At 35.5% G+C, this 16,096-nt stretch overlaps 1 protein-coding gene across 6 annotated transcripts in view; it reads right to left on the reverse strand.

Moving 5' to 3' along the window:
- Positions 1 to 16,096, reverse strand: part of CCDC91 (coiled-coil domain containing 91) — a 224,903-nt gene that overhangs the window by 181,345 nt on the left and 27,462 nt on the right. For all 6 annotated transcript variants that reach the window (XM_032473293.1, XM_032473295.1, XM_032473296.1 and 3 more), the window contains 2 exons: positions 9,505 to 9,547; positions 7,232 to 7,310 (listed from right to left, as the gene is read on the reverse strand). In XM_032473293.1, the coding sequence (XP_032329184.1) occupies positions 7,232 to 7,310; positions 9,505 to 9,534 (109 nt within the window). In that variant the 5' untranslated portion in view covers positions 9,535 to 9,547. Of the gene's footprint in view, positions 1 to 7,231; positions 7,311 to 9,504; positions 9,548 to 16,096 lie in introns of those variants that run through there.

Consider the following 16,096-nt stretch of genomic DNA (forward strand, 5'->3'; position numbering starts at 1 on the left):
ATGGAGAATGGAAAAATTGAACCATGAAATCAAAAAGGCATCTGTCTTCCAGGTTTCTCTCTGCCAATGTCTTGAGAAAAATGTTTGAACTTTCCTGTTGGCTTTGTATGCAAATAGCTCCAGATGCAAAGTGAACCACATCTAAGTTATTTGGTTCAACATCTGCTGGTCCAATTCCCATTATTCCTTCTAAAGGGTCGGCTTGTGAAAGACAGTTTAGTTTGCCCTCTATATAAGCTGTTTTGAAGGAGCTAATTTAGATTAAAGTATCTATCTGGACCACTTGTTTTTCCCTTTGATGGTCAATGCATTCTAATGTGGTCTGTGTAGTGCTGCAAGGAACTTAAAAACATATTGGAAAGGACAATATTCAAAGTTTTTGCCTCCCACCTCGCCTTCTAGACAATTTATATTTATACAGTTAAAAGTAAAAAGTGAACATTTTCCTCTAAAAGAGCACCACCCACATTGTACACAATGGCAATATGACAATGCTTTCTGACCTAATACACATTTCACATAACCTCTATCAAAGATTTGAGGCTAAAGTTACTGATAAAAGTGCATGGCAGTATTAACGTTACATTTCATGAAACATCTTGTCATTTGAGATGACAGTTTTATAAAGTATCACTGAATGTGACATAGCACATGGCACTTAGTGTCTGATACATATTTTCAAACGTGATGAATGAGTGAATTAGTGAATGAATGAAGAAATAAACAAGCTAAATAATTAATTTAAATAAATATCACAGATTCTGAAACTTTGGGTCTGCTGCAATCAGAAAACATAACCAAAAATATACTAAAGCCAAACTAAAACTAATAGTCAAATGTTCTTAGAATTTGAAAAGTCAAGTAAAGATAGAGTACTTCCTTCAAAAGGGTATGGTAGGGAAGACAACTTGCATTAGAAGGTAAAAGTAAGGAAAAAGGAAGAAAATCAGAATATCTATCTATCTATGTATCTCTACATATACACATTCGCATTTGAATGTACATATACACATGTGTATATCAGAAGACAGATGTTAGTTTTCTAAGAAGCAAAGTATTACCAGTCTTTTAAAAAGTTTAAAGGATAGTTAATTGAGAATGATTCTGAAAAAATGAGATTCTTTGGCCAAAAAAATTTTTTTTCTAAAAAATATAGTTCTATGAGAAGCCAATTCAAAAACTTCCTGATATTCTATGTTACGGAAAATGTGAAATGATTTTTCTTTGGGAAAATGTTCAGAAAAAAATTTTTTTTACAAAAAGAGGTAACAGAACTTAATACTACTATTGCCTCTAGAATTCCAATATTTTGAACTGAAATTTAATTTAACCTCTGCTGTCCTTTACTGTTATCTGCTGATACACTGTAGGACCAGGGGAAAAAATTAGAAAAAAACCAGCAAAATAACTGTTCCCTCCTTCTGAGAATCTGTGACTACTCCTTCTAATCTTTATCCCCAGGTCATTTGAAATAGCCTCTTAGCCATCTTTGAGTAATTATCTAAGATTTCCAAGATTACTATAATTTTTAAGGAAAGTTTAGGTTTGCCTTCCTCTAACCTGTGATTGAAAGACTATTTAACCACCCCCACTAGGAATTAAAATAATCAAAAAGAGTTACTTGAATGTAAATCTGCTCTACTAATTATCAAGAAACAATCACTGAGCACTGTTTATTAACAAGGTACAATGCTATACTAGGTATTCATGATTCAAAAAAGTTTAAAACATGGCCTCTGCCTTCCAAGGCTTGGACTAAGATAGACACGCAGAGATGGGAGTCATACGGATAAAACAGTATTTTCCAAAATACAAATTAGTACACCAGTGTGCATAGCAGCACTATTTACATTTATTATCACCAAAGGAAGCAGCCCAGGTGCCCGTCGATGAATGAATGGAGAAATAAAATGTGGTCTATACATACTGCGGATTATTCAGGCTTACAAAGGAAGGAAATTCTGACACATGCTACAACATGGAGGAACCTTGAGGATATCATGCTAAGTGAAATAAACCAGTCACAAAAAGACAAATACTGGATGATTCTATTTATATGAGATGTCCAGAGTAGTCAAGTTCATAGAAGTAGAAAGTAGAAGAGTAGCCGCCAGGAGCTGGGGGGAAGGAGAGTTAGGGGGAGGGGAAGTTGGGGAGAGCAGAAGTTGGGTAGTTATTGTTAAGTGGCTGTAGAGTTTCAGTTTAACAAATGAAAAAGTTCTAGAGATTGGCTGCATAACAATGAATATACTTAAAAATATTAAACTGTACACATAAACTGATTAATATGGTAAATTTTATAAGTATTTTATCACAATTTAAAAAGATACAAATTGGCATAAGCTAAATGCCAAGCAAATGGTGCAGAAAAAATGATACAGTATCCTGAAACAAGAAGCAATTATGAGATATGCAACAAATTTGGTAAAGACTCTACACTTTCTCTTGAAAGAAAAATAAGAATCAAGTAAGCAGACAGGAGATGAGGGAAGGTATTACAACCAGGAACAATGGGAAGCAGACAGGGACACACATCACCTGGGAACACAATGTACATCACAGTCTGACTAGCACACAGGCCACAAACAGAACAGCTGTGGAGACAAGCTAGAGTAACGGCTCTGGAAGGGCAAGGAAAATGCTTGAAGGCAATTCTTCTTATTGAGTAGCTTTCACTGAAATGAAGTAATAATCATCACACTTTTATTGAGAGTAAACACAAGAGGACAAAAAAGAGATTGATAATTTTACATTCATTCTTCTTTCACTTCCATTCTCCAACTCCTATGATAATGGAAATGTAGAGACACATTTTATAAATTAGATGCCACACATTAATGAGAGATGGGCCTAGAGATAACAATTTGTGTAAAGAACCAACATGCACATTTATTCTGACTGGCAATTTTTTAATTTCATTGTCAGTATTTCATATAAACCAGCGTTTTTAAAAGGTCCCACTAGGGTAAATGATGCTAATGTTACAGTGAAATGCACACCCCACAGTACCTAGATTCGTTAACAGTCCTGAAGGCTATAAACGGACATTCTAAGAGACAGATTAATTGTCCTGGTTGCTATTATGAAATCCTCCTCCCACTAACCACCAGCCCTGAAGCAGGATAATCACTAAGTCTATTACGCTCTTAACTGAACAAAATCATTTATCCTAACCCCAAGAATGAAAATTTCTATTCTCCCCCAAGCACTTTAAAAACTTAAACCAAATGTTTCTGAATAATCTTCTTGGATTTTAAGCTGTGGTTGAATTTGGTTAATAGTCATCTCTTTCAAAAATATTTTTCATAAAGATTACAGACAGCTAGAGTGTAGGTAGAAAGACAGACAAAAGGAGAAGATTGATCTACTAAAAAGAATGTGTGTTAGATCTCTTAAAGGTTCCTATCTTCTTTGGACTTTAGTGTGGAAATGATTAAATTAGTAAGTCAATCAGGTTGTTCACGTCACTCGTGTTGAAACAATTTCCAGATACCGGAATCAGAGGCGGACTTCGCCAGAGGAAGACAAACTATCTTCTACGAAGGAGGAGGACTGCCTTGGCTAAGCAAACACCTACCATGCCTTTAACTTCCACACTTGGCCGGATCTGCAAGTCAGTAAGGAAATCCAAAGAGTGCTTTCTTCAAATCTGATTTTTTTCTTTCTTCACAGGAGTGAGGGGGAGGCTGTGTGTGTGTGTGTGTGTGTGTGTACTAGAAAGCTTGTTCTTTAATCCATTAGGCTTTGAAGATGTGATCTATAGATAGATAGATAGATAGATAGATAGATAGATAGATAGATAGATAGATAGATTCGTTCTTGGAGACAGGAATTAGATAAACTGCCCACAATACACAATTCTTTAATACACTGCCTAAGGAACTACAGAAAAACACACACTCTTCCTGCTTTCACACAAAGTGAAGTGCAGTCTAGCTTCAACTTCCACTCTGCTGAAACCATTTCCTTAAAAGACACTTAGGACCATCTGCGGGTTTTCTCAGTCTCACATCTCATTGGCCTCTACAGCCTCTGACACCAGTGACCAGAACAACTTTGAAATGTTCTACTCCTGCTGTGTTACACTAGCCCGCACTCTCCTTATCTCCTGTCTCTTTTTTGCCTTCTGTTCTCTGAACACAGACATCCAGATTTCTCTACTTAACCCTATTCTATCTACATGCTCTTTCCCCCAGTGATCTCCTTACAACTTCAACTGTCATACCAATGCAAAAACTCCCAAACCAAGAACTCAAGCCAATCTTTCTCCTGAACTCAAGGTACTTTAAATACACATGTCTACTACAAATTCATTAAGGCCTTATACTGTTCTAAATCAACTCTTTTAAATTCTCTATCTCTGTTCATGGTAATATCATTCTTTCAGAAACAAGGCTTGAAACCTTAAAAATCAATTTTGATCCCTCCTTCCCCCTCACATCCACTCAGTCAGACAGTTCTGCTGATGCTTTTAACAAAAAGCAATTACTAAAAAAACAGCTCATACAACTTAATAATAAAAAAAAAAAAACCCAATCTAAAAATGGGCAGAAGACCTAACCAAGCAATTTTCCAATGAAGACATACAAATGGCCAATAGGCACATGAAAAAATGCTCAATATCACTAATTATCAGAGAAACGTAAATCAAAAGTACAATGCAGCACTACCTCACACCAGTCAGAACGGCCATCACTCAAAAGTCCACAAATGACAAGTGCTGGAGAGGCTGTGGAGAAAGGGGAACCCTCCTACACTGCTGGTGGGAATGCAGTTTGGTGCAGCCACTGTGGAAAACAGTATGGAGATTCCTCAAAAGACTAGGAATAGACTTACCATATGATCCAACAATCCCACTCCTGGGCATATATCCAGAGCGAACCTTAATTCAAAAAGATACATGCACCCCAATGGTCACAGCAGCACTATTTTACAACAGCCAAGATATGGATACAACCTAAATGTCCATTGACAGATGACTGGATAAAGAAGCTGTGGTATATTTATACAATGGAATACTACTCAGCCATATAAAAGAATAAAATAATGCAATTTGCAGCAACATGGATGGACCTGGAGACTGTCATTCTAAGTGAAGTAAGCCAGAAAGAGAAAGAAAAATACCAAACAATATCACATGTATGTGGAATCTTTAAAAAAAAAAAAAAAGAAGACAAACTTTTTTACAAAACAGAAACAGACTCACAGACATAGAAAACAAACTTATGGTTACCAGGGGGAGAAGGAGGTAGGAAGGGATAAATTGGGAGTTCGAGATTAAAAGATACTTACTAATATATATAAAATAGGTAAGTAATAAGTTCATACTACATAGCACAGGGAACTATATTCAATAGGTGAAAATGAATACATGTATGTGCATGTATGACTGAAGCATTGTGCTGTACACCAGAAATTGACACAACACAGTAAACTGACTATATTCAATAAATACATATATATACAAAAAAGAAAAGAATCTGAAAAGAAAATATATATATATGTATGTATACATACAACTGAATTGCTTTGCTGTACACCTGAAACTAGCACTGTAAATCAACTACACTTCAATTAAAAAAACTTTTAACTTAAAAATAAATAAATAAATAAAAATAAAATCGACTTTCAGAAGGTCTCAAAAAAATCACTGGGGAAAAAAAAAAGATAGAATTTAAAAGTCTAGATTTCATTCCTAAGCATATTTGTCTGTATCAAACTCCAAAACTTTTATAAACCATCATTTCATCAACTGTACAATAGGAATACTGTAGGTGCCCTACGTACTTTATAATAAACAAATACATGACAGCACGCTGAAAATTCTAAACCATCACATACGTATCATTATCTCAATGCTTCCTATTGACGCCCATCATCACCCTAGCCTAGTCATTTATTCAGTCACTTATTCATACATTCATTTTTTTAAATTATTCCTTCTACAAAAATTTACTGAGGGGCAATGTAAGTGTTCAGCACTTAAGTCACAACATAGGACAAAAAGACATAGCGCCTAACCTTACAAAACTTAGAGTCCATCATGAAAGTCAGGAAATACATGCAGGTAGATATGGGAGGGTTCTCTGGAAAGGCTTCCCAGAAAAAGAAATATTAATAAAAGAAACAGCACATGAAACAAACAGGAGTTAGTATGGTGAGGGAGGAGGAGAAAGTGGCAGGGGGAAGCAAGGTGAGAAATTCTAGGCAAAGAAACAGCATGGATAAAGCCTTTCAACAAGGATGAGCATCCTACCTATGCCATCGTCTTTCCCACATTTGTATCTCTAGTCCACGCATTTTTCTCCCTTCAAAATCTTCCCCTATTCTCCCATTTCTGCCCATTGAAATTACATGCGTCCTTTAAAGCCTAGATCGACGATATGTACCCAGCTTCAAGGATCATACTTGACTCAGACCAGGCATGAAATAACATTTGCTAAATGAATGGCTGATGAAATCATCATTCTTCCCAAATCACAAATCTGCTTCATATTACACATATGTATGTGCCTGCTCTGTCTTCCCTTGAAGTAAAGGACATACCCCCGTGGTGCTTAATGCATAATGAGCACTGGAAAAATATTTGTAGGATGAAAAATTCTAACAATCCAAGATGAGGCAGAGCTGTCAAGAATGATATTTTCATCTTCTACTGCTGACTGTATAATGATTTGCAGAACAAAAAGTCTAGGGAATTCAAAATATTATTTAGACATTAATTTTACTAATATTGAATATTAGGTCTTCCACAAAATATCTCTCAATAACGGAATGTACTTTTCTATTTAATTTCCTGGATGGCTTAATTCTTAATACTTTGGAATAATTTTCCTGCAAAATACTTCTAAATTTAAACATTGGTGGACACGACAAACCATTTTTAGAATATTAAGAAGAAGGAGCCTTTAATTAACGAACTGAACCCTCTAAAAAATTTACCTGGCAGCTCAACTTCCTAAAAAGAAGACAAATTTGGAAATGTAAATTGTACTTTAACTTCATTTATTGTTCATGATATCATTTTTGGAATCATGCCTCAAGCCACCAGTGCAGAAATTGTTATGCAATTCATAATTTGTTATTAAAAAAACGAGGTTAAAACTGGGTCATTCCAATTTTCAGATCAAAGATGGCAAAGCGCAAAGGTAGAAACGGGTTTTCAAAGAAAAGTTTAAAAATGTTAAATAAGGAAAAAACAAAAAGATTCCTAGTTACTCTGTAGCAGTACCTGTAGGAAAAGCAGCCCAAGGAATAGCCGGAGATGTAGTTTGGGTTTCACCATTTCCACCATCAAAAATCTCTGCTGCCTGTAAAACAGACACAAAATTATTTTAGAAAATCTGAAAAGCAGAAATGCTTTTAAGCAATGAAGTTTCCCAGTTCTATAAGCATATTCTCTGTAATACCCCACACATTTTCAAATTTCCTGCGAAAACTCAATTGCTTTTCAGTCTTCAGCCGCCACCCCCCTCTACCAGTCACTACCCCCAGTACGTGTGCTCTATTATCTTTACGTAAAAGTTTTCCTCCTACTCCAATATATCTCCTGTTAACAATATTTTTATTTTATATATCTTCAATTACATTTTCATTTGTGAACTTTATTTCTAAGTACTCTAAAGTAACTGCATTTACTTTACTACATTTATCATTTTTCTTCAAAAGTCCAAAAGTCTTGAGACTCAATCTTTTTTCATTAACTATCAGAAGACCTAAAAAGAGATCAATCTAAAGAAACAGGATTCATCCATGTTCTTAAATAATCTACCAGCTGTACTTGCTTGCATTCAACAGTCAGAGAATTCCTAAAGCTGACACTTAAAATTAACAAGCCCTCCTATTAAACAGTTTGAAAACTACAGGACAGTCAATTACTATGTTGAGTTTATGAGCATTAGTGCAGAGTTTTCTGTCTCTTAAGTGTCCAGGTCACAGCAAAATTATTACTGAAAAATAGAGCCAGAGTTTCAGTTTGCATTCTGCATTGAGTTGTCAGCCAGGAGAAGGCAACGGGGGCAATCTGCCCCAGGAGCTAAGTGACACGGGATATAACAGCCACTCTCTACGAACTATGAAAAATAAACACGGGTTCTATAACCAAGGACAGAGACCTTCCATATTTCTACAACAGGATGTGGAAAGAAAGAAACCTAACAACCATAATTAAGTTGGAATGGTTGGTTGACACTGTAACTACATAATATTAAAAGGAATAGATCCATTGACTGTGCACTCAAGTATAATTGCTGCTCTAAGTAACACTACCTACTCTACTTCTCTCTCTGCTATAATAAGTCAAGCATGGTTGAAATAAAGGAGACTATACTGAGTTTTAATTTTCAAATAACTGACAACTTCTAAACAATCCACTAAGATGATATCTGAAACACATTATTTTCCTCAAAATGAAAGGAATTCTAACAAAATTTTAAATGTTACTTATATCAGTAACATAAGATTCAGTCACCCAACAAAACCCAAAATATTGAAGCAAATGCAGAACACAACACAATACACAATATGTTAAATTAAAAAGTTTTAAGTGAAACGTAGAAAACAGGTAAGTTCACATTCAAAATATCTCCATATTAACAGATATTAAAGATCAACAAAAGAAAAAAATAATTCTAAACTAAAAGAAGCCCCCATCATTCTTTCATGACATTCAGAACACTGAATATACTTAGTATCTCATTCACCCTATTAATGTCATGATTATAGCCCCCCTTTGTAACAATCTCCTTTTTACCAAATTACAAACTAGATGTAAACCTTCCTTTGAAAAAAAAGAAAAGAAAAAAATCACAGAGCTCACTTGATGGTAGTTCCAGGACTTGAGCTCAGGCAAGTATGACCGACTCCTAATCCAGAGATCTTCCTGCAAGACTACACTGGCTCCATAAAAATAACTGGGTTACAAAATATTTCAATGAAGTGAACACACACTGACAAGGATTAAGGAAAAGACAGTGCTTCTTCAAGCTAACAATTTCCACTTACAAAAGCATCCAACTAAAACCTGAGAGAATAATCTAACAACATGACGTACTAATTAGCTCCATAAGCCACCCAAAGGCTAGATGTAGTTAATATACTAAATCAACTCATTACAGGTGTAAACATGAAAATATGTGACAGATCTTCAATATTCATCCCTCATCTCACAAGTATTTCCGAACAGACATGCACATCCCCGCAAAACCATCTGCTGACAACTCCTAAAGCCTCTTCTTCAGTGCTTCCACTAGTAGTACTCGGGTTAAACCAAGTTCTATGGGCATGACCAAATGTTCAATAGCAATAAAGCAGTTTTAACTTTCAGAAAGGATATGTTTTAATTTTTGTTGATTTTGGTTTTTTTTATTCCAGAGTTACATTCAAAAGGATCAAGAAAAGACCATGAATGCCAATGATAAATAATACATTTAGTATATACTCCATTATAATCCCACAGAGATAAAACAATTACATAGGCAAAATGAGGTAAATAATAGCACACACCTCAAAACCACCAAAATCATCATCATCCATTCTTCAAGGGCACCTGAAAAATATCAGAAGACATTGAAATAAGCCCACACCCCACACAGTTATTTATGTCAAAACACTTCTCTGACTTAAATGTATATACATTTTGATTTGTAAATTAAAACAATTCCACTTTTGTTAAAAAAAAAAAAACTTATTTTAACTATATGCGTATGCATTTTTTTTAACACAAAAAGACTAAGTTTGGGGGACAAAATTAGCCATGCTGGCAAAATTAACAATTTTTGTGACTTTTTCAGCAACCATGTATTTTGCCATTTTATGTTGAGACGCCAGGAGTGGAAAAATATTCTTTTACATTTTAATTTGCTTTTCCCAAATTGGCACTAGGGCTCAATTCAATAATGCTTCCTGCTTTTTGCATCTATTCCTCAGTTGTCTGGCAACAGCAGTACAGACTCCAGCTAAGAACAGAACTGTGGTGAATTTTTGGAAATCTGTCCCCCACCACAAAGGTTCTTCCCTCAGTTTCATGGCCGAGGTTGATTTAGATTTTCAAAATTGATCAGCATTTTTGAGCTGCGGCCACAACTTCTGGAGCATTTTGATATGTGTATTTTTAGCTGAAACTGCTTTGCACTTTTGGAAAAATGTGGAGCAAGTTACTAGGCTGATCAAGATAAATCAAGTCATGTATTCATGGGAGGCCAGGGAAGAGAAAAACGCAAGCGAACACCCACAATTCCTTTCTTCTTTACCCTTACAAAGCATGTGAGAGAGACAGTCACCAGGATGATACATCCTTTATTTTGTCCAAGATGCGTATCATAACAATCAAAGGATAGGAAGAATAAAAAGGAGACGCTTTTATCCAGCAAACCACGAAGTAACTAAAACACTTGGAAAGGTAAAACAAGTAACAGGTGATAGATATCAAAATAAAAAATAAATTCACAATAAATTGTGAATCAGTAGCTGGAAGTGATACTCTGGTCAATAACTGGTTTCCTTTTCTATTTTTCAAAAGTGATCATATTTAAGTATTAATTACAGTTTCCTTGACTCAGTAATACAAGATGGACTTTGATTGTAGAAATACAATCTTCTCCAACTTCTAAAAAAAAAAAACAGCTAAGCAAATTAAACCACATACTAAGCAGTAATTCTAAAGGTATTTTTCTAAGGTGTTTTGCTTTGAGTGGTAAAGCAGTAGTCATCTACAGCATTGTTTGCCTTGTCAAATTAATACTAATGTCTTCAAAAATATAACTCAAAAATATAGAAGAATAAACAACAAAAACTACCTCGAGGACTGTTTTGTTTTAATTGGCAAAGAAACTTTATTTTCACAGAAACTCAGTAGGTAATAACACTAAAATATATGTAGACAGAAATACATTATGAAAAGGGACGACATTAAATTAACCAGAATATGACACCAGTATTGTCATCATTATCCACAATTTAACAATCTGTTGAAAAATTTTTAAAAGATGTATTTCTCCAAAAATCAAAGCTAGGCAAGTCATCCACATACAGCACTTAAAAATATAAACCAGACTTCCAGAAAATTTTGATGGTGGTTAGTTTGAAATGGAATTCACATTAATTTTGTGTTGCAAGCAAATAGAAATCTGTATGTGATTATATTTTTCATGAAGAAATTATGAAATGAGTGATATGGATACGAAGAATTAACCAAGTAAAACTATAAACACCAAGTTTGTCTTTTTCACATGTGTCCCACGAATCTCAGGAGACAAAAGATATTTTTAGCATCTATAAACACTGTACCCAAATAATATGGTTTCAAAAGAACAGAATTTTTAGAGTAATGCTTCTATGTGTTTCCATAAGTCAAATCCCAATAAATTATTTGCTAGGTGCCAGACAATCTGAAAACAAAAACAAATACCTATTTCTAACAATCATTTCAGCTTGTTGCCTGTGGTAATGAACCGAATACCATCAGTTCCCTAAGCGATGATTTAGCTCTGTAAAGGAACGTTATGAGTGACCACTGATGTTTTTCTATACCCCAGCCATTATTGCATATTAAAATGCAGATGAGAGTCTTCCTCTGTTTTCAAAGAAATATTAATTTATCTTAAAATACAAATATGTCCTGAGTTTTTAAAAATGCAGAGAAGTAAACATTATCATTTTAAAGCAATAACCTTTCTCTGAATAATTTCATTGCAAATTCTGCAATAGTTTCTGTTTCCTTTTGAACACTTTGAAGAGCAAAAAGAAAAATTAACAGCATTTTATAAAATCCAAAAACTAAAAATTCGTTTTTAAAATAAAAGATTACAAGTGTGGGCTTCTTTACGGATTCAGCTAGTCCGATACATTTAAAACAGTTTTATCTAAAGTGCATTTATAAACCTTTTAGACCATTCCTAGCACCTAACATTATATCCCATTAAACTACAAACAGAACAGAGCAACACCAACTATATCTATCACCTAACTTACAGAATCAGGAGCCTGGCCAACAAATTGACAGATCATGTGGTTCATTCTTTTGTGTCACGGCAGAAGAACTGCTTACTTTGTTATGGTAAGGTATCTATGCCGAATGATTTCATAATACCTAGGTTTAACGACTCTCAGACTTCTTTATATCTGAATTTAATCTCTTTTGTTGAATTATTATTTTAATTCCCTCCTTCACTATCCCCAGTATTTAATATCTTGCGGATATTTCACAAGAAAAACACATACACACAACACTTAATGTAACATTTTTATTGAACAACTCTGTAGAAGAGATCACTCAAGGTCCTCAAGGAGTTATGGTCTGGTGTGGAGGGGGGGGCAGAGTGTAAGTAAAACATGCAGATATAACTAATACAAGATATAAAAGGGCCTTAAGAAAGAAGGAAAAAGCATTCAAGGTGGGAGAAAAAGGTTTTCAGACAATGATAAGTCTAGCTGGGCCACCATGAAATGCTTCAGGTAAAAGGAGACATCTGAGATCTATTTCAACAGACCTAGCAGAGACTTTAAGTGGAACATTTAAAACATGCATTTTATTCAAGTCTTTTTCAAAATCTTTTCCTAAAAGATATCAAGCAAAGATTTGATTGTTTGCTTCCACATAAACACAGGGTCAAAGAGAATGTAAAATGAGAAAACTGCAAAAAAAAAAAAAATTGAAAGCAAGTACAAGGAAGATGAACATGACACTACCAGTGGGGAAAACAAGAGTCAATCACGTTTACATCACAGAAACCACAAGACTCAGGAGTGGGCACCACTGAAAGTCGGTAAAGATGAGACTCAAAATAAAAGTCACAGATAAAGCCCACACCCCCTCCCAGAATCTGTACAACTGGGCAGTTTACAATTCTTCATCACAGAAGACTGACGGCTTATTCCTTAGGGTAAGACTCTCTGGTCTTCCAGTCCAGAGACAGGTGGACTAAGTCAAAGTTGTATTAGATTTTGAGACCCATCCCCAGGCTTCATCCACCACCCGGCAACCAAGCTGCCGGCAGCTGGGCTTCAGCCTCTGCACAGCAGAGTCCAAGATCCTTCTCTGGTGAATCTAATCAACCCATGAAGAAAGAACTTCATCAGATGTTCCACAGAGAAACAGCTGACTCAGGGAACACGGCTTTGACAAACACTACCCACAGGCAAAGAATTTCCAATTTGCTCCGATTTTGGTAAGAGACAAAATAGTATAAAGGTTAAAAAAAGGGACTGTGGAGTCAGGCTGCCTGGATCTATCAAATCAAGTAGTAGCAATAATCAAGAAGTAAAATCAAGAAGTAGCAATAAAAAACATGTTATTTAGAGATACACAGGTCAACACTAAAAGAATCAGCTAACATCTTGCTTCTAGATAGCAAGAAACGGAGAGGCTGGAAAAGAAGAGAGGGCATTGGGAGATGGCTATGTGTCATAACTTTAAACTGTGGGCACACATACTGATTTTTTTAAATAACACCATAAAAAAATCATGGCACAATGATCCAAGTACCTATTATTTCCATCAAAATACTACTGTGGGGAAAAAAAAAAACTCAAGGCAAGTTTTTTTCCCCAAAACTAACTATAGAAGTATGCTTAAATATATTAAATTATCATTTAACCAGTGAATAAGTTAAAATGTTTCACGTTAGTCTCCGTTATAACATTTTCCCGTATCACAAATACTTATGCAAAGGGTAAAAATGCATCTCATACACCAAAGCTGCTCAAAACAAAACCAAATGCAAAAAACACCAAATAGAGAAAAAGACAACCTAAGTAACTAACTTCAAAAAATATGATCTCTGGAGATTACCCAGATTAATTCAATCATCTCAAAGTGCCCTACTGGTTAACACTGTCCACTCAGCGTTCAGTTCAATCTCTCTCCCATCTGGAAAACTACTAGCTGACCAACATCCTCATCACAATATTTTTCCATTTAATATTGTTCCATGCCATGTTTCCTAGAAGCAACAGACAAATGATTTTTTTTTCAGACAGTCCAAAGGAAAATAAATTGTTAAGAAGAAACACAACAAAGGAAATACAAACACAGACAGACACACACATACGCATACCGCCCCTTCTTAGTTAAGGTTAAAAATGGAACTAAAGGGAAGCGTCTACTCATATAAAATCAGAGTTTCAAGTTTATCTCTTCAAGGAAATTATGTTTACCTGAATTTCCATAAGCTCTTCCAAGCTAGTATAGGGGTCATTTCTTAACCTTTTGTTTACTCCTAAGCACCTTGAACTGTGCAGTTCCTTGCACACAGTAGGAGCTCAAAAAAGTTTCAAATCAGTGCTTTTGTAATAAATGACTGAATGAAAGCAAATGAGTTGCGAATAGTTCCCACATAACTTCCCTTTTCCTCTTATTTCTCCAAGTAAAATACATTGGAGTTTGAGCAGTAGAAAATCAAGTTGCCAGCACTTCATAATAAGGCACAAGCTTGAAGGCCTGCAACTTAAAAGAAATTACAGTGCCAACCTCCACTCTTCTATCCAATTATTATGGCAGCTAATGATAATTTTGAAATGTCCCATATGAAACCAAATTAAAGAAATACTGCTGTACCATAAATACTACGACCAATGGCAAAACATTATCACAACTTAAAAAAAAAAAAAACTGAGATACATATTTACTACCTGAAAAATATTCTATTTATAAATGATCAGATAGGATAAAACATCAGATAGGATAAAACATCCCATCAAGTAATAATTCTAACTAAACATTTTCCTTTATATAATTTTCATCTGTGCTATCAATTAAGTCTTTGTGTTTACCAGCCCTGATTCCAAAAACGCATGTGTCCCAGCAGATGAGAAAAAAAAAATTGCAAAGCGCTTTGATTCTCCAAACCCTTATCTGCTTTCCAACTTCTCTAGCTAACTCTTCTACCTCCTCCCACTCCTTAATAGCAATCTTTCCCTCAGCTGATGGACTTCTGGTTCTATCTCACTGTCATAATCTTAATGCTCTGCCCGATTTTCCAGAGTTAACCACCTCACCGGGGCAGTCACATATTCCCAACCAAACAATATTTTCATATGTCAATTCAAAATTCTCAACTCTGTGAATTACACTCCTTCCATCGGGCAATATCTCAACCCTCCCATGAATGCTAAGGGGTATGTACATCACCTCTTCTCACATTTTAAAAGAGGACACAGACCTTCTCTGGATACAAGGAAACAAGATTAAAGAAATACTGTAGTCCCTTTCTCTACCTTCTTTACTTCTAAGAAGACAAAATAAGAAGAATAATGATGAGACCAGGACAACCATAGATTCTCTATTGCGTGAGAGGGATGTATACAGGCCAGCATGTATGTATGGCACAAGCTCCTGGGGTTCCCCGCTGGGAACTCTGTGCCAATAAACAATATAATCTTTCTCTTGTCCAGCTCCTAGGAGAGAAGCTCACCAGAGAAAAAACCTCATTTCAGCCTCAGCACAAGCCGCATTTACATTAAACTCTTAACAACAAACAGACCCACTTTTCTGATTCCTACGACTCTTGGTTCTGTTTCTCAATAGCTTCAGAATCTGGAGTGGTTACAAGGCAACAGCTCCCCTCAAGAACCACCAACAATATCGAATGGCCTGGCTTCTGCTGAGAACTGTCAAGGAATTCACTATAAAATTCATGTTTCCCGTCTTCAGCTGGGCCCATGGTGCGGCCTCCCCCATCATTTTTTCTCTAATTAAGCCTCTTGCCTTCATTCTCCGGAAGCTATTTCACAGATTGTCAGCTCTCCTCAAACATCCAACCTGTCTACTCCTTTCAGTTATCAAAGTGCATGACTCAGCCTCCTCCTGAACAGAGAAAATGGAAGGTATTTTAAGAGACGGCCCTTAACTTTTTTCTACCAAAACTATGGTTACCAGCATCTGTACCCAACTATTCCATTTCATCCCGCTCACAAGGAAAGAGGAATCCCTCCTACTTAAGGCTAATTCCTCCATCTGTGCTCTGAGACCTGGCTCTCTCAACTATTTATTCCCTTTCTTAATTAAATATTCAACTTTCCCCACATCTTTGGCTCCTTCCTATTAACACTGAAACATGCTCTAGGTTCTACATCTTTAAAAATGAAACAAAACAAAAAC

This window comes from Camelus ferus, chromosome 34, assembly GCF_009834535.1.
Source record: "Camelus ferus isolate YT-003-E chromosome 34, BCGSAC_Cfer_1.0, whole genome shotgun sequence".
In the NCBI taxonomy this organism is placed as follows: domain Eukaryota; kingdom Metazoa; phylum Chordata; class Mammalia; order Artiodactyla; family Camelidae; genus Camelus; species Camelus ferus.